At 32.8% G+C, this 21,242-nt stretch overlaps 1 protein-coding gene across 3 annotated transcripts in view; it reads right to left on the minus strand.

The window, feature by feature from the left end:
* The window catches only part of Sin3A (SIN3 transcription regulator family member A), a 319,966-nt gene that overhangs the window by 88,638 nt on the left and 210,086 nt on the right, over positions 1–21,242 (minus strand). For all 3 annotated transcript variants that reach the window (XM_072537654.1, XM_072537655.1, XM_072537656.1), the window contains exon 10: positions 12,210–12,671. In XM_072537654.1, coding sequence (XP_072393755.1) covers positions 12,210–12,671 — 462 coding nt within the window. The remainder of the gene's footprint in view (positions 1–12,209; positions 12,672–21,242) is intronic.

Consider the following 21,242-nt stretch of genomic DNA (forward strand, 5'->3'; position numbering starts at 1 on the left):
ATCACAGACTCACGTTTTTTTCTGTCACTTCTAGCTTAATGTGTTAGAGAGAATTCGATCAACTATGACGCACTGAAAGAAGGGTTTGGGACGAACTATAGTTACTGTTTTTTGTTGTGCAGTGACTCAGTTTATCATTTCAATTAAAATGTTTGAAATTTATAACATTTGTTTAAATTAATTACCTTATAATTTGATACTTCATTATGGTTGTTCTATTTTTGGTAAGATTTGATCGTTCACTAAAAATTTAATAAAAGTGCGACAACATTGTCGCATATGTCGTTTTCATTGGCTATTTATGTAGTTTGAAAATCACTTATTGCATTTAAAAAAAAACTATATACAGGGTGTAATATTTAATACGAATCCCTAAATAAATTTTTCCAAAGCCAGTCCTGGAATTTTTTAGTTTAGCTAATACCAGTCGAATGCTTGATAGTAGTGTCCTGTATCATGCAAAAATTAAAAAAATCAAATGAGCCGCATAAACACTACAGTAAAATGAAATAAATGGTCAATTACACAAATCACCCTGTTAATTAATAAAGAAGAGGAGTTGACATTTTTTAGTGGCCATATGATATGCTCCCTGAGGGAATCTACATATGGTACAAGTATGTAAAGTTCCTCATGACTCACCCTGTATATATATATATATATATATATATATATATATATATATATATATATATATATATATTAAACTTAGAGCTAAGATTAATATTATTATAAAAATTAATATTAAACTCACCAGTCTTCCGGGTTGAACCGCGTCGATATCCATTTTGCCGAGCTTTCGACATCCTCTCTGATGTCTTCTTCAGGACTTCCGAGGTCTCAGTCTCCCGAGCCCCCAGACACTACTACACTCACTAGTCACTTCTAGTTCACTCACTAGTTCACTACATTTGTCAATATAGTAGTGAACTAGTGAGTGAACTAGAAGTGACTAGTGAGTGTAGTAGTGTCTGGGGGCTCGGGAGACTGAGACCTCGGAAGCCCTGAAGAAGACATCAGAGAGGATGTCGAAAGCTCGGCAAAATGGATATCGACGCGGTTCAACCCGGAAGACTGGTGAGTTTAATATTAATTTTTATAATAATATTAATCTTAGCTCTAAGTTTAATTGTACTAACCGCGGAAATCTTTCCGAACATATATATATATATATATATATATATATATATATATATATATATATATATATATATATATATATGGGATTTTCTTGGGCTTAGGTTCATAAAACAATTGTTTTGATACTAAGACTGATAAAAAGACATTTTTATATTTTTTTTTCGACGTTTCGGCAGGAAATCCATGCCTTTTTCAAGAAGAAATATGTTCTAAAAAAACATTTTATCAAGACATAATACGGTTTAAAAGTGAAACATTTGGCTTACCAAGCATGCATGAGTCTTTCTTGCAGATTTCCCCAATATTTTAGTTTACTATATATACAGGGTGATCCTTATGTAATTGTACAAAAAGAAACAGTAGATTCTACACTTTAAAATATTACGATATAAGGCAAATTGCTTTAATAAAATGTTGATGTTAAGAAAGATACAGGGTGTTAAAGTGCAAAATTAAAATTTTATTTTTCGCTGTAACTTTCATGTTTGTAAACATTTATGTATAAAAATTTACAACTGGGTACTTTTAAATATGAGAAATTATAATTTGATGCACATTTTGATGTAACTGATAGAGGGCGCCACTTATGTCACATATGTGGTATAAATTTGCACTTAACTTTTTTTCTATTTAAGTTATCTGTATTTGGGATAAAAAATATTAAAGATACATTATTTTAACAAAAAAAAATGGTATACTTGTTAATACCTTCAAAACTTAACAGTTTTCGAGATAATCGTATTTTAAAAATCAGCTGCATAATTCTGATCTAAGGCAATTACTCCAGGCAACGAAGAAAAAATAGACAAAAACATTAATACTTCTAAATTTTGGTATAAAATACCTTTAATCAAAGTTAATAGTTAACAAAATATTAAATAAAATAAATATATCAGCAGGATAATTAATAATAGTATTTGACAAAATAACAGAATAATAGGATGTTACATCAAACATTTTACGTTTTATGTTAAATTAAAGTCATAATCAAAACATTTTGTTTACAAAACAAATAAAGAAATAGTTAAACTAAATAACAACTTTTTGTCAAAGTAAGTTTTCGATATGTCCACCACTTTCTTTAATTCATTTGTCAATATATTCCATAAAAGATCGTCTCATATTAAATAGCATCATTGGTTCTAAAGAAACTGTTGCAGTATCTATTTCTTCCCATAGTTGGTTGCGAATGTTTATCGGATTCTCATAGCCACGTTGTTTTTAATGCGACCCATACACCAAAATCAAGCGGATTAAATTCAGGGCTACGTGGTGGCTATAATGTATAATGGATGAATATATTATTTTGGATACATATCCAAATCTTAGGGTATATTATGGAACTACATCTTATTTGTCGCAGAAGTTAAATAATGTATTAACTATGATGTATCTCGTTCATTGGTTACTTATATACACACGGAATAATCTATCATGACATTACTTATTTATATGATTACGTTACAGCTTACGAGTAACTATAATTACATCTCGAACAAATGAACCATTATGATTTACTAGCGAACTAATATTATGCTGAACTAAATTGACTGTGTGTTTACTATATATTTATAACAATATCGGTTATTAGGACAACGACGATGTTTTTGTAAAAATGCTGAGACTTTCAGGTTAGATTTGTAGCAAAAGTATTATGAAATAGGACACATATGTGTTATTCAAAACCTGTGCTCTAGTTTCTATTTGTCCTAATAAAATGGGTAAACAATTTACATAATGAACAGTAAGTATTCTTTTCGGATTTTTTATGAATTAAATAATTATATCAATATCTCACCACATTGCCAAGGAATACGACTACCACGACCAATCCAACGTTCAGAAAAGTTGTATTTAAGTATGTTCTAACTGCCTTCTCTCTAGAATGTGGTGGTGTACCATCTTGCATAAACCACATATTTTGGGTTTTTAGCATTTATAGTTTATTCGTCTTCCGGGTTTGGACCGTGTCATTTGTGAGTGACCCAAAAGTGCAACGTCCCGACACGACAGGTCACCGCGACTATAAATAGAGCGGTAGCGGAGTAATCGTCGGATTCACTCCCCGCCTCTCGACGCGTTAGTGTTCTGAGCTGTTGGACGTGAATCCCTGTCCTGGCATTTGGTTTTCACCTCTGGCTGCGTTAAGTAGTTGAGTTACTGTGACCAAATGCCCATCTTGGTAGTTAGTATTCGCCTCTGGTTGCGTTGAGTAACTGAGTTACCGTTGCTAACTACCCATCTTCCTGTCTTTTGTTTTCTTTTTCTTTTTTGTTCTCCTGAAGAAGCTACATACAATTGTAGCGAAACGTCGAGATGAACCCACTTTTGGGTCACTCACAAATGACACGGTCCAAACCCGGAAGACGAATAAACTATAATTCTGACTCTGGCCGTGGAAGCCTACGATTTCATTTTAGCATTTTATAATAGAGAAAAAGTAATACAATGCCATTATAGAAACTTAAGAATCGATAGCAAAGGGAATTTGTAAACATGATGACGGCCAACGTCTGAATACGGACACGGCACCTAAATAAGAAGAGGAAATATCTTTTCTCCGATAAGACATTTGGCACCCATAACAAAGCATTTTGTGATGTTACATTATCATCTTTGAGTTGTTTTAATAAGAATAAACTATGAATTATGCTTATCTACAGGTATTCAGTGCTTTACCGCACAAATATAAAACTAAGAATTATTGTGCAGCTGACTTATAAAATGCATTTATCTCGAGAACGGTTGAATTTTCAGGTTACTAACAAGTATACCTTTTCTTTGTAAAAATAATGTATCTTTAATATTTTTTAACACAAATAGAGCTAACTTAAAGAGCAAATTTATGCCACACATGTGGCATATGTGGCGCCCTCTATTAGTTACATTAAAATAAGTATAAAATTATAATTTATCCTACTCAAAAGCATCCAACTGTAAATTTTTGTCCAAAAATATTTACAAACGTAAAAGTTATAGCGAAAAATAAAATGTTAAATTTCCACTTTAACACCCTATATCTTTCTTAATATCAACATTTTATTAAAGCAAGTTGGCTTAAATCGTAATATTTTAAAGTGCAGAACCTACGGTTTGTGTTTGTACAATTACTTAAGGACCACCCTATATATATATATATATATATATATATATATATATATATATATATACATTGTACTATTATTTTCGCAATCGATACATTATGCTTTTACCATCAATTTAGCATCGTCTTGCAAAGTAGCATCTGTATATCGACGCTACTTTACAACACCTTAATAACTTTTTTCCTGTACTTATTACAAGTATTTTTTTTTATTTCAGAAAATGTTCGAGTCTAAAATGATGGTACAGTGAAAATATTATATATATTTAGTTCAGGGTTATACCGTTTACTCGATGCCATTATATACATGAAAATGTATATCCCACTTTCATTATCAATCATTTTAGCATCAAAAATTTGGCATCGCTGTTGAATATAATATTACCCACAACGAAATAGTAAATTTAAGAATATATATATATATATATATATATATATATATATATATATATATATATATATATTTTTTTTTTTTCATCCACAAATCATTCTGGCATCATGTTTGGTTAAAAGTAACGGGTTATGATATATTGCAACTACCTATTGTATCTTCGCTCCAATTGGTCCAGTCGCGACGTACAGCCCCTAGGACGTAAATGATAGGATTTAACCAATAAAATACAATAAGACAGAAAAATCAAATATAGCAGCATGTCAAAAAGGCCTTAATTATATATCTTCGTTTCTATACGGCCAGTCGTGACGTACAGTATCTCAAATGACAGGATTTAACCAATTGAAAACAATGAAATAAAAAAATTAAATACAGCAACATGTCAAAAGGGCCGTAGTCACGTATCTTCGGTCCTATTAGTCCAATCGTGACGTATAGTACCTCTAATGATAGGATTGAACATAAAGAATACAATGAGATAGAAAAATCAACTGCGGAACAATGTCAAAAGGGCCTTTATTTATATCGTATCTTTAGTTCTATTAGTCCAATCATGACGTGCAGTACCTCAAATGAAAGGAATTAACAAATAAAATACAATGAGGTATAAAAATTAAATGGAGTAGCATGTCAAAATGGCCTTAGTTATGTATCTTCGGTCCTATTAGTCCAATCGTGACGTACGATACCTCAAATGATAGCACTTAACCAATAGAATATAATGACATAGAAATCAAATACAGCATCACGTCAAAAGGGCCTTAATTACGTATCTTCGTTTTTAGTGGCCCAATCGTGACGTACAGTACCTCAAATGATAGGTTTTAGCCAATCGAATACAATAAGATAGAAAAATAAAATACATCAGCTTGTCAAAAGGACCTTAGTTATGTATCTGCGGTCCTATTAGTCCAATCGTGACGTTTCGTACCTCAAATGATAGAATTTAACTAATAGAATAGAATACAATGAGATATAAAAATTAAATAGAGTAGCCTGGCAAAAGGGCCTTAGTTATGTATCTTCGATCCTATTAGTCCAATCGTTACGTACAGTACATCAAATGATACCATTTAACCAATAGAATACTACGACGTAGAAATCAAATACATCAACACGTCAAAAGGACCTTAGGTATATATCTTTGCTCCTATATATGTAGGTCAAAACAGCCTTAGTTGCGTATCTCCGGTCCTATTAAGGAGAGAAATTAAACATGGCGGCATCTAATAACACCTTAAACTGGCAGCAATAAAACGAACTAACGCACAGAGGTGTGTGGCATATTACGTGACAGGATTTAGCGAATACCATACGATTACGTCATACATCTCTTCGCATACGTCCACTTTTAGTTAACTACTTAGTATGTATTCAGTACTTTGCTTTACGGTGTTGAGGCACGGACTCTTAAACAGAAGAATATTAAAAATCTTGAAAGATTTGAGATGTGGTGCTACCGCCGTATACTAAAAATAAGTTGGGTGGATAAAATTACAAATGAAGAGGTAAGACGCAGAATAAATAACGATCCAGAAGTTATACTGAATATAAAAAAGAGAAAACTTGAATACTTTGGCCATCTGATGAGAGGACAAAAGTACACATTCCTACAAAATATAATGCAAGGAAAAATCCAAGGACGCAGAAATCCAGGCCGTAGAAGAATGTCCTGGATGAGAAATTTAAGAGAGTGGTTTGGCTGTACCACTAACTAATTATTCAAAATAGCAGTAAATAAAATTAGAATCGCCCTAATGATATCCAATCTCCGATAGGAGAGGCACTCAAAGGAGAAGATATGATGAACTCGAAAAATCTCCAACGTTCACTGTTAGACATATGCCTCCCGTTCACTGCACACATTTACTGCTCCTTGACGCTGTGACGAGAATGAGATAGGATTTAAACAAATAGAATGACAGAAAACTAAACAAGAAAGTGTGTCAAACGTGGAATACGTCGTAGAACGTGAAATATTAGCGTAAAATTATATGATAGCCATAGACGGTTCTTTAATACCCAGCAAACGACAAGAGGCCGAAATCTTAATGACGAACACAAATATAATCGACTAATCAGACAATTAAGATCAGCGCTACATGATGCACGCAATGCCACATTTGAACATTACATTAGTACATTGTCTAAAGAAGATCATTCAGTATGGATAGCAACAAAAACACTTAAAGAGACCTGAACAACACAACCCACCAATTAAGAAAGATGACGTTAGTTGAGGAAGCTCAGACCAGGAAAAAATGTCAACATTTTCAGAATACCAGATAATAATAATCAAGCAATAGAACACTGAAAACTTTTGTTTTTACCTGTACGCCCGTGAATGACTTACCATTTTTTAAATAACACTTAATATTGCACTTTTTTATTGTATTTTTTTCATCTTTCAACATAATTCTTATAGGAATATATTTATTTATAACATACAGTATACAGTTTACAACATACATGTTATACAGTTTATAACATATAACGTATTATATTATGGTCTTATTACGGCTTTAAGATTATACGACCTAAATGTATCTTGTACCGCATTGCTAATTGAGAATTATGTTTGTAATGCGATAAGAGGTCCGGATATACGAGACACCAGTGACTCATGCCGCACTGATAAAAATCCGACAGGAATCTGCATTTCTGTAAAAAAAAATAGAATAATTTGTTTTGTGTATTAATTTAGTTTAGGTCGAACAAGAGTTGCAGTAAAAGATTTTTCTAAATATAGAATGTAAACCATATTTCCAATGCTTTGTGAAAGAGAACCAGTTTATAATATTCCGGACGACGTAATAACACCTTGCTTTAGAATATTGGTCAATTAATTGAAATCATTGTTCAAGAAACGAATTATTCATGTGCAGATGTTTTACTATAAAAACATGTAAAACCCAAAATCTCGATTAAAAAAGTTGCAACCAGTAACTCACGATGAAACTTAACCCCATTATTGATTTTACAAGTGATAAAATGGGTCGAGAAAAGACCAGTTTTAATCCTTACAATATTTAAACATAATAGTTGTATCTTGATTTAATCAAATGAAAAGAATAATTATACACAAGTACTAAAACCACAAACTATTCTCGATTATAACTTGGTGAAAAAGAGTGTTGATTTTAGTGATCAAGTGGCTTCTTACCAAAGCCCAATACGCAAAATTCTGAAGTGGTACCGGAAAGTGGCAGTGCAATTAATATTTATTACCGCATTTAATACCGCAGTAGTCAAGGCTTAGTTGCTAAATAATAAAAAACGTAAAAAAAGCTACAACCTATCCTTGAGTTCAGACTGGAGTTCGCGAAGGCATTTGCAAATAAAGAAATGTTGGAACCCTCACGACCAGTTACACCCAAAAATACCATCTCAGGCAAAGCGATGTAGACAATACAAAGAGAAGAAAGTGTACAAGATGTTACAAAATTTTATGAAGAAGCATGACTAGTAGAAAGGCCGATAGAAAAGTTAAAAAAGTTAAAACATACTCTGGAGAATGTGATGGCAAAACTGCAATATGTCTAGTGTGCTTCAATGAAGCACATTAAAAAATAATTTTACTTATACAGGAACTATTATTGAGTAAAAAACGTATTGCGCCTCAAGTGGCATTATACACTTTTTTTTTCACATTTTTAATTCAACAACCATACTAGTGTAGTGATTTTATTTTGAAAACGTGTTATATTTTTATTTAATTATCCTTCCTAAATGTCTCTAATTCCGCAAGATGCTGCAAGGGCGGTGACTGTAGTTCAAGATGGTCGTAGCCAATATTATGCAGCTGAAATGTTGGGCGTTAGTCGATCTTGCGTTCAAAGAGCAGTTCGGCGTTTTAGCGACACCGGTAACTTCACAAGAAGACCAGGATCAGGTCGTAGAAGGGTAACATCCGAAAGAGATGATCGATTTCTGGTCTCATCATGTTTGAGAAATCGGTATCTAACTTCAGTTGAACTGGCAAATCGTCTGACCGAAGTAAGAAATGTGGATGTAAGCAGATGGACAGTTCTTCGACGACTTGTAGAAGGTAATTTATTATCCAGAAGGCCAGCGCTATCTCCAATACTATCCATAGAACATCGCAGAGCTCGCCTTGCTTTTGCAAGAGAACATGAAAATGGAGTGATGCAGATTGGGGCAATGTATTGTTCTCAGATGGGTCCAGATTTTGTCTAAGGTCACCAGACAGCCGAGAAAGGGTTTGGAGAAGTCACGGAGAGCGATATTTTCAATGTAATATTGCGGAAAGAATAAGTTATCGGGTGGGGGGGGGGGGGGGTTCGTTATGGTTTGTGCTGGTATCAGTCCAGAAGCCCATACTGATTTAGTTATTGTAGATAGAGGTTCTATGACTGCTGCAAGATACATAACAAGTATTTTAGATCAGCATGTGGTAACTTTTGCTCCTTTCATTGAACCTAATTTTATTTTTATGGACGATAACGCGCGTCCTCACCGTGCTAGAATCGTCAACCAAATATATAGAGTAGGTGGGAATTGTCCGTATGAACTGGCCAACTTGCAGTCCCGATCTCAATCCCATAGAACATCTATGGGATATGATGGGAAGACGTCTTCGAGCACGAGTACCCTGTCCAAATAACTTGGCTGAACTCACAGCGGCTCTTCAAGAAATATGGGACCAATTGGATCAATTTGATATCCAGAGGTTAATTACCTCAATGCCTAGACGTGTACAATGTTTTTCTTAATTTCAGAAAGTTTTGAATATTCTTGTATTTTTGAGTTTTGGCGTATGTCTCTATAAATAAATGATTTTTTTGGATAATCTGTAAAAATTATTTTAATCTAACATATACTTTTACATATATACCTGATTTAAAACTAATATCTTCAAACGTTTTCTTTTCTTCAGAAAATAATACCCATGGATCGATTTTTTTGCACCTGAGTGTAGTATTGGAAGTCCTATGTTGATAGTTTCTAGTAGAACGTCTTTATTGTTAATTACCTCCGTAAAAGTGAGTTATAGTATTTATAAAAAAATGGATGTAAATAATATGCCTTCGACATCTCAAAAAGCTAGATGTGAACATAAACGTAGATTGACCACTGCTGAATTACAATCATTGTTAGAAGCATCTGGCGAGGACGATGTAGATTAAATGAATAGTGGAAGTGACTCTGATCGAGGAAATATTTGCACAAAGTCGTTCAGAAAAATCGAGGATTGCGTTTTGGAAAGAGACAACACAAACAGAATTTATGACTTTTCTCGGGCTTATGTTCCATATGGGGACAATTAAGATGAACCGCCTGAATGACTACTGGAAAAGTATGGGTAACTTCTATAATAGTGTTGACTTGACTAGACAATTGCTCATAGCCCATATTAAGAAATAACCGAATAGACAATCCTCACTTGTCAAAGAAACTAAAAAACGTGAAGTGGTCTAAAAACTAAAATGTCCCCTATTCAAACTGGTTTTTAATAAAAAATTTAATAATATGTTAAAGTTTTTTTAATATACCCTAAAACTGAAAGCGCAAAGAATCGATTGCAAGTTACAAAATACTTGTAGAGTCATACCGTTTGGACAAGTACAGTTGTTTAAATAATCGCTTTCTGTGATAAACAAATTGAATAAATTGTAAAATATTTTTTGATCTGCTTGATATTTAGCACACTTAGTAGCTATATAGACTCACAAAGGGTTGTAGCGCCATTAGAAGAAGAAGAAGAAGTAGCTATATTACCTATCGTTAGGCAAAAAACAAAGTTATTAACATTTATAAATTACTACAAACATAATATCTTACGAGTTTACGGTTTTCTGGAATTATCTCAATTATTTATGTATTTAAATTTGGTATTTCTCTACATAAAAAACTTTTTATGGTCTACAACTTTTATTTGAATTATTTTTCTTTAGAATGTATACAAAACGTTTTATAAGCAAAAAAATTATTATTTTTTGCCTTTTAAGATTGTTTAAAAAAACAAAGCAAAATCAACTGTACGTCTTTACGAATTTTTCGTCGGCTACCCCTCATACTATTTAGAATTTAAATTTCTGTATAAGATTTTTTTAAACTATTTAGCGAGGTTCCGTGAACTACTTTCTTATGGCATGGTCAAAGTCAAATATTATTTTTTTATGTGATTAAGCCACAATTATTGGTCGATATTGAGATAAAAATTACATTTTTAATCAACTAATATTTAACGATACGATTTCCAATATTTAACCTTGTTTATTGTACAAATTATGTAAAAATGTGTATACACATTTTGTACAAAAAACGTTTTTTGAGAACGATTTCCTGAATGGAAATCAAAATGTCAAACATTAAATAATTAAAAATGTGATTCTCATCACAATCACAACCAATATTTTTGACTTAATCCCATAAAAACCTAATATTTATCTTAAACTATTCACTGATAGCTTCGATTAAACAGCTTGGAAATTGAAATATGTAAAATATTCCCCTACACAACTCTCTGGGAAAAAATATCTACATTGAATAAATATAACAACTTAACGTTGATATAAAAAACCTGTTGGTTGACCCCAGCAGGTTGAAATCAGCCGGCCGGCAGGTAGTTTCTATGTCTTTATTTGAACTTGACCCAAACCGATCGATATTTTTATGTTTTCAAATATTATTGTAAGTATTAACACTGGCAACATCTATTGGCTTTAAAATGATACCAAATACAGTAATTTTACCTCCCGAGGTTAAAATGATGGTTTGATGTAAAAAATTTAATATATAAAAAAATCGGATTATTGAAAAACCGACAACGGTGCCAAGCCTACAAAGGTGCACTAAACGAACATACACGACTTAAAAATAGAAAATGATAGCATTTCTTAGTGATGCTAAATTACTGCAACGTGAAAAGAGCTCAAAATGATAGCGGGATATATATATATATATATATATATATATATATATATATATATATATATATATATATGGGTATAAAAGTCTAAAAAAGATCAGTTTTGAACAATGTTTTCAAATGTCCGCCATTTTTTTTAAGAATTTTAAATTTTTCTAGTAAACTATTACGTAAGGGCATTTCTTTTTTAAAACCCTTCTCGAATTCTATATTTCAAATTTTTTCGTTCCAGACATTAAATGGTATTCGATGGAGCAGTAATTTTTGGACGAAAAATTTTTGGAGCCATCTTTAATATACAGGAACAATTGGAAAAAATAAAAAAAAATTTAACCTCCAAAAGTTGTATAATAGTATAAAAAAAGTTTAATTGCCGTATATAATAAATAAGACACAACAAAAATTGTTGAAAATATGCCATTTTTAGCATTTTACAAGGTAATAGTTCTTTCGAAAGTAATAAAGAGCTACAAATGAATGTTCACCTATTCTGGTAAAAGGATAAGACTTCCACTTGTAATGTAATGGATAAATACTTTCTAGCATTTGACCAAAGTATGAAATACACATTAATATCAGGTTTTATTTTCCCCAGCATAAAATTGTCTATATGTGATCTTATTACAATACATATTTTAATCTAACATAAGAAGAATTATTTATGAGTATATGAAACTCACCCGCTTATATGCCATGGCACATAGTCCACCTGTTCCACCCTTTTTAGACTCCTTCAAAAACAATTCTTGGCACGCAAGAGCTGTCCTTTCAGTAACACAATGTTGTAACTGTCGCACTGCGTTGGATATAACTTTATCTAACGTGAAGGCAACATACGCGTGAATTCCGAACATTTCTCGTAACGTATCTTCATAGGCATTAGCTTCCATGTTGCCATCAAGGAGATTCTTTACCATATCAAGGAAAGCTGGATAGTATTCTTCAATTTCAATTTGAGGTTTAGGTTTAAGCCTTAGAGCTATTGCTGTGCTTTCTTTACGATTTGAACGGGATTTTGCTTCTTCAGTCGCCATGATGACAGCTCGTTCATAGATTTTCGCCAAACGTTCACAAAGAATGGCGTGTAATCGGAGAAAAATGTATAAGTTGTTGTTGGCCATAAATAATGTGTATGCTTCATCCTAAAAAAGATAATTGCATTAATACATGATTTCAAGACTTTGGTAAATAAAGATTAGAAATTTCAATTGTTTATAATTGATACCATTTCAGGTTGATTATCTATTAATCTTCCTATACTATTTTTTGGAGTTTTGTTGCTTTTTTTCATTGCATATAACATAGCATCAATTTGTAATATGATATGAATGGATACTTCCCCCAGTACGAATGAAAATAAAAAAAAAAATTTACAGAATTTTAATCAATCGCCTGATTTAAATGCACAAACTGAAGAATATAGGACGATTAATGGATGAATAAGGCAGTAATATTTGGAAAAGCTGAAAGAAATTGTTCGTTTCTGTCCTCCATAGCTCCTTTTATTATATGATTTGACTTCACAACGATTCTAACATTGAGTAATTGCCGTTTTTATTTGAAAATGTTGACAAACAGCGACAGTACATCCGTGGATATTTACCTGTCCACCTGAAAAAAAAAACTGGGTTGATAAAAAACCCGGCCGGTACAGTTGGACAAGGATTTAGGTCATGCATGGTAAACATTTTCAGCAGGCGGGCAAATTTTAGAGCCGCACAACAATTTTGTTTTTCTTATTCAAAGCAAACAAGAAATTAAAGAAATGTTTTTTAAAGAAGATATAACAAAAATTGAGAATCAAACATATTTATTAGGGTTATACATACAAAAAATAATAAAAACAAACCAAATATAATAAATTTTAGTGAAACGTTTTATTTCTCAGAACAAAGTGCACCATTGTTGATATCGATTGATGTTGCTACATGCACAGTTTTCCAAATGCCTATCAATGATCCATGTTCTTAGTCGAGATTTAATGTTTCATTCAACTAAAAACTGTTCACACCGGTAGGTGTATCTAAATAGCGAAATATGGACAAACCATGTTTGTAATATTGCTCCTTGTCCAAATATCTATAATATAAAAATGAATCGCAAAATGTGTTGGTAAGCGCATAACTCAACAACACATGTACCAATCTTAACAATTATTTTTTTAAAATGTTCCTTGACCTTGAAGTATAAAGATGGTTTTTACGGCAGAAAAATTCAAATAATTTTTGGGAAAACCCTAAAAGAGTCCTTTTCTTTTTCCCATACAAATATTTTATATGTATTCTGTGAAGTGGCAGAAACGGGGATTGTCACATGCACACATTTTGATTTGGTTAGTTGAAAAGATAAGGCCAAATGAAGTTGATGCAGTAATATCAGCTGAAATCCCTAATGTAGACGTAGATCCTGGATTGCATGAGGTAGTTATCAAAAACATGATACATGGTCCCTGTGGAACTCTTAATCAAAATTCACCGTGTATGGTGGATAGTAAATGATCAAAGCGATATCCACAGACATTAATATCTGAAACAATCACTGGTAATGACGGTTATCCACTGTATCGTCACCGATCGACAGCAGACAATGGAAGATCAACAATTGTCAAATTAAATCAACAAGATATTGAAATAAATAATTGCTGGATTGTTCCATATTCACCCATTTTATCAAAGACCTTCAAAGCGCACATCAACGTTGAATCTTGCTATTCAGTGAAATCTATTAAATGTATTTGTAAATATGTCACCAAAGGGAGTGATATGGCTGTGATTGGTATTAATGCCGAGAATTCCAATGATGAAGTTACCCAATACCAAATGGGTCGCTGAAGCAATTTGGCGAATAATTCCTTTTCTTATGCATGAGAGACAACCTACTGTTGTTCATTTAGCTGTTTATTTAGAAAATGGACAAAGAGTATATTTTACAGCACAGAACGCAATACAAAAAGCTGCTCAGCCACCATCTACTACATTAACCAATTTTTTTAAGATATTCCAAAACGATGCTTTTGCTCAAACATTGTTATATTCTGAAATGCCAAAATATTATACTTGGAATCAATCCTCAAGGAGATTTATACTACGGAAACAAGGAAAACCAGTTCCAGGATACCCAGATGTATATTCTACCGATGCGATTGGTCGAATTTATTCAGTACATCCAAGCAATGATGAATGTTTTTATTTGTGACTGCTATTAGTCAATGTATGTGGCCAACATTATTCCAACATTTACGAACTGTTGATGGTGTAATATCATCACATATAATCATATCATATTTACATGCTTCCCATCAAACCCAAATGATTTGTGCATCAAGTACAAAGATAATATGTGTGATGATATTTTGTATCACATACGAATTAGAAGGGGAAATCCAAATATACAAATAAGCGAAGAAATTTACAATGAAGCATTGATTTCAATTGAGGACATGTGCTTGATGATGTCAAACAAACTATTATTTTAATTAGGCCTAGCCGCGTTTAATCGTCCAATGCATAATGCTTTTAACCAAGAGTTGCACCGAGAAAAACTGTATGATCTCAACACTTTGAAAGAATGAATTCAAACAAATCTTCCACTATTGAATGAACAGCAGAAGTATGTATTTGATACACTTATGAAAGTAACAAATAATAAAACAGGAGTGATTTACTTCTTAGCTGCACCTAGTGGTACAGGAAAAACTTTTTTGATTTCATTGATATTAGCAACAATTCGCTCACAAAATAAAATTCCACTTGCACTCGCTTCGTTGGGAATGACAGCAACTTTGCTTGAAGGTGGTCGAACAGCCCATTTAGCACTAAACTTGCCATTAAACATGCAAAGCAAAACAAACTCCAACCTGAAACATTTCGAAGAACTCTGCAATGGTAAAGGTTTTGTAACAATGTGAATTGATTGTTTGGGATGAATGCACGATGGTATATAAAAAATCTTTGGAGGCTTTCGATAGAACCTTACAAGATCTACGGAGCAATCATAACCCATTTGGTGGTGCAATGATTTTATTAGCAGGTGATTTTCGTCAAACATTGCCAGTGATTCCACGATCAACGCCAGCTGATGAACTCAATGCATGTTTAAAGTCCTCCAATTTGTGGAAACATGTCAAGGTATTACACTTAAGCAAGAATATGCATGTCGAGTTGCAAAATGACCAATCTGGAGACATATTCTCTAAATAACTCATTGACATTGGTAATGGAAAATTTCCTATATACAGCTTGACTGGTTGCATTAACTTTCCTCAAAGTTTTTGTCAGTTAACTCGATCAAAAGATGAACTTATTTAAAAACTCGACCAAAAGATGAACTTATTTAAAAGGTGTTTCCAGATGTTTCTCAAAATTACAGAAACCATGATTGGTTTAGCGAACATTGGCTGCAAAAAACATTGATATAAATAAATTAAAATTAATTTAATTTAATTAATTAAATTAAAATTCAAGAACAAATTACATGCGAATTGAGGATATATAAATCAGTTGATTCGGCTACTAACCAAGATGATACCGCTGCTATCCGCCTGAATTTTTAAACTCGCTGGATTTCAAGGATTGCCACCTCACAATCTTCAATTAAAGGTTGGATCGGTAGTTATAATGTTGAGAAATATGAACCAACCGCGTCTTTGCCACGGCACAAGGTCAGCGATAAAAAAATTATTGAACAACGTGATAGAAGCAACTATACTGAAAGGAAAGTATAAAGGAGAAGACGTTTTGATACCACGCATCCCAATGATTCCATCTGATGTACTATTTGAATTTAAACGACTATAGTTTCCAGTGCAGTTTGCTTTTGCTATGACCATAAATAAGACCCAAGGGCAATCGTTAGGTGTTTGTGGTATTAATCTAGAAAACCAATGTTTCTCACATGATCAATTGTATATTGCCTTTTCCTATGTTGGAAAACTATCACATTTGTTTGTATATTCACCAGGTAATCAAACAAAAAACATCATAAAGCACTACAATAAAAATAAAACAGATTTTTGTTAATAATTATGATTCACTTGATTTACTAAATACTGATTTACTGAATACGATTTACTGATAAAGCGATTACTGAAAATACTTATATATACGTTTTATTTCATTATTCTTTATTACATCGGTTATTAACCCTATGTTAATAATAATAATAATAATAATAATAAATAATTAATTATCTCTATGTTTTGTCATTGAAGCACCCACTTTATAAATATTTGGCACCTTAAGGTTCCCACTATCCCTTTAGATTATTTTTCAATCAGGTTTGAACCTTAAGTTCTCCTCTTAGTTTGAAGCCCTCTGGCAGTTATCCCAGTCAGGGTTTTTAGTGGGTCCAAAAGTGTGGCCAAAGTTCGTGGAAGCGAAGATACTTAGGTCGCCCGAACTGACCCTCACACACCACCCTATCATCACCCTGTTCTGTTCAGTAGAATTAAAGAAATATACTGCCACATTCCAAATCAGACAGAACGAAGTCTGTCGTGTCCGCTACTATTTTATAAAACCCTTCCAAACCAACCCGAGTAAATTTCTTTTTTAACTGGTTATCACAATGTTCAATTTGTAAAATTTCTGGTAATAAATAAAAGTCCACGGAATGTTACAAATGCAGCAAAAAGCAAACAATGCCTTTAAATATCTTGAAATCGGTTTTCAAATTCCAAATTGAAGTCGGATATTAACGAATCGTATTTATCCGCTGCCACTCCTGTGACATCTGGCTGCAACGATAATGTAGAAAAGTGAGTGAAGATTTTTAACTATCGTTCCCAAAGTCCAAGTTTCGTTTGGAATGCGGAAATAAGATCATACATGTCATTAATTAGTAGATCTTTCTCTTGTAAATGAATATTAACTACATCTAAATGGCTAACTATATCGACCAGAAATTCAAAGTCGCTTCTTGTCTTCACATTCCGGAATATTTTTGGACTTGCTTCCAAAGAATGATTGTATTTCTTGCTTCAAATCAAACACTCTTTTTAACATTTTTGCACGACTCAGCCATCTTACTTCCGCATAAAATGTAACGTCATTATACTGTAAATACAAAGACTTGAGAAACTCATGGAACTGATGGGAATTCAACCCTTTCGACTTAATAAACTTCACTGTTTTGATGACTACCTTCATAACATGATCCATTTTAAGGCACTTTGCACATAAATTCTCCTAACGAATAATGCAATGAAAATTTAGCATCGAAGTATTACCAACGTTGCAGGCCTCATTTTCAATCAATTTTACTAAACATTCATGTTTTCCAACCATTGCTGGAGTATGTCGTTAAGCATATATATTGTATAGATTGTTGAGTTCTCGAAAAGTAATTCAATGTCAATGTAACAGCTTCTAAAAAATGTCGTTAGCAGGTAGTGTCTTTAACCGGATACAGTGTCGCTAATTCTTCTGTTATGTTGAACTGGACATCAACAGCCCTGATCAAAATTGCCAGTTTGACGGTATATGTTAAATATGTAATTTCATCGAATGCTAGAAGCATAAAATATGATCTTGGATGCTCGATTTTTCAAATTGTCTTCAATGTTTTCCGATGTTATAAACACGCCTAGTAATAGTTTGACAAGACAGGCTTATTTTTGACAAATCCGTTTTCTTTTCTGGTCACAGAATTTTAACGACACTCTCATTTCATCAACATTTCTTAACTATTGCACCATCAGAATACGACTGGATTTTTTTGCTTGTATCATGCAATGCCAAAACTAGCTTTTACATAGCTGCAGACTCTAGCTGCTCTAGTAGATATCTGACGTGCAGAAATTTTTTTTTAATACGTATTTTTTTTATACGTAATAAGTATTTGCTTGTTTAGTATCGTAATGCCGTTTAATATCATACTCTTTTGAGACAGAAACAGAGTTAATACATATTAGGTATATTGGCTTTGTTTTAAATTCCTCGAAAAAATATTTTATAGTCCTTGTCTTAAAAACTTTTCAGTTCTTCTTTGACTCTTATGTTCTTTACTCCGTCTTTACTACTTGACGCCATTATGAGACGTTTTTAACTAAAAAAATCAGTAAAATGACATCAGTCTTATATACCTTTCGATCATATGTCAGACTACGACGCAAGTTTGCTACACAATGGCGGTTGCGCTCCACTAGCGGCTATCTAAGAGCAGGCAGACCGGCGGCGCGCTTTTTAAAATCGGCTTAAAGTTGTGATTATTAAAATGAATAAATCATATAAGAATAGAGATATTTTCTTATGTGAAATATGATACGAACTACGCATCTTGCAATGTTCTTCGCAGATACGGGGCAAAACAGCAGCAAGCCGCATACGGCCCACGATTTGGCCAACCTTGGTTTAGGTTGTTAAACTAGGAAAGAAACAAAAAAAAACGAAATAAAAAAGACGGACACAAGTTCAGTAAAATATATTTAATATATTATTTTCAGAGAGCTGCATAAATGATTGATGTATGCATAGATGATTTCCTTGATTGACATTTAAACACACCAGGGTGTATACAAACACAAAAAGGTAATATGTGAATGGAAAGCAAAACAAATATTAAAAAAGCAGAGTAGATGTACAGAGTACAAATCCCCAATTGCCAGATGAGGTGACAATGTTTTAAAAAAATATATTCTGCTTTGCACGGATGATGGAAAGCGATGGGAAATTGTGTGTTAAGATGCAGTCTCTCTTATGTGACTGTCGCTTACGTTTGACGCAAGCATCAGTCGCAAACGACTAATGCACTGGTTGGGTAGTCTATATTGTGCATTTAGGCGCATGCGATAGAGCAGCTGATATTGAACTGAACAGCGGGAATTTTATAACAATGGAGCTTATTCAGGCAGGTTTATCTTCCTATATTAAAGGAGCAAGAATGGAAGGAGAGCGTTTTAAAAATGATGCTTTTTTTATTTGTTGTGTGGCTCAATAAAAATTTATATTATAATTTATGTAAACAGCTGTTTTGTTGTCTTCAAAGCTGGCTTATTTCCGAGTCGTCCCTCTTATTTACATCCCTATAATCGTTATGTGCTGGATTGAAAAACTCTGGTCTCTTACAAATTAGCTCTATGAGTCTAGCATCGTTATTAGCTTGCATCTTTTAAAATAAGAACAAAAATATAAATTCAAAGTTTTATCTATAAACAAAAACACTACCTTCTGTCAGAACTGTGTCGATAACCTACAAATGTTAAATTTCTTTTGGGTTTCGTGAATTGCACGCATGCAGTCACTGCAGAGCACTGCTATCATGTGCAGTCAATGCAGCAGACCATAGGATGATTTCTTGCGTCAGACCGCTTGAATAAACTTAACATTTAAAGAGTGCACAGAGCGTCGCGACTGCTGCTTGTGTCGAATACATGCAACAATCGCATAAGCGAGACTGCACCTTTAGATACAAAGGTATTTTAGACAATAGGACTATTACCTCAAACAGGTAGATCCTACAAAATTTTTAGATATATTATACGCCAAACTTCGTTAGAAGATTCACATTAAGAGAAAAAGGGACGAACTTGCCATATGCTATATACAACATGTATTACCTAGTTAAAAGAAATCCCACTCTCTCTATACTATATATAATAGACCCAATAACGAATAAGCAAATATTAAAACATGTATAAACTTGTGGAAGCTCCTGTGTGGGAGCTTTCCTTTTCCTTCGCAATTTTCAAACCACCAAAATCTTCATAACAATGAGGTCCGACAATTGACATTGACATACAACACTTCAATAATAGCATCTAAAATATCTTATGGTTCCTTACCCTACATTCCAGTTCTGACACCTAAGCTAATAAACATTTTCAAAAATGTTAATGGCTTGAAAATTACAACTAAGAATGTGAAAACGGTATCGAAGTTATACACAAAGACAAAAGATCCTTTCACATTACAGGAGTCATCGAATGTTGTTTATTCTATACCGTGTGCCAATTGCAACATTTACATCGGAGAATCATCTCGTAATTTCCACAGTAGGGAGATTTCACATCGTAGTGACATAAAAACCAACAAAATAAATGCATGTGCACTCGCAGAACATGCAATAACTCGGAAACATAAGTTCAATTTCGAGGATTCCTGTATTTTGGCCAAAGAAAAAAACCACGCAAAAAGTGTTTTCTTGGAAATGTGTTTCAAAAAATCTAGTACATCTTGCATTAATAAAGTCTGACATAGATGAATTGAGCATTTATTGTTATTTACTGGAAAAACATCAAAAATATAATAAATATTAACTTTCTACATATTCTTGTATGCATAACTTGTTGCATACCATTAAGACAGGTTAATAATTTAAAATCATAACTACTCAAATATGGGCCTCTTGCTACTTGAAAATAAATACAATATCAAGAACAACTAATTACACTTTAATCACATTGTTTTTTCTTTCTGTTCTCTATGTATCAGAGTTAAAACATACTATCAAAATATGTCCTGAAATAAACTACGTTTTACTATCCTGACCAAAACTTTTAGAATGTATTGTCCATTATTATATTTTATATTTGTGTTTTTAATGTTGAGTGTCAAAGTTTATTTTAAATAATCTCAAAGACTAGTAAGTTGCAATGACGAATTGTGATATTTTGTAAACATTTACACATTTTTTTATGTATATTGTTACGAACATGCTTTCGGCATGACTCATATAACGGTTACAACTCTAAAAAGGCATCAAGAACATTCGCGATC

Source organism: Diabrotica undecimpunctata, chromosome 7 (assembly GCF_040954645.1).
Source record: "Diabrotica undecimpunctata isolate CICGRU chromosome 7, icDiaUnde3, whole genome shotgun sequence".
NCBI classification, from domain to species: Eukaryota; Metazoa; Arthropoda; class Insecta; order Coleoptera; family Chrysomelidae; genus Diabrotica; species Diabrotica undecimpunctata.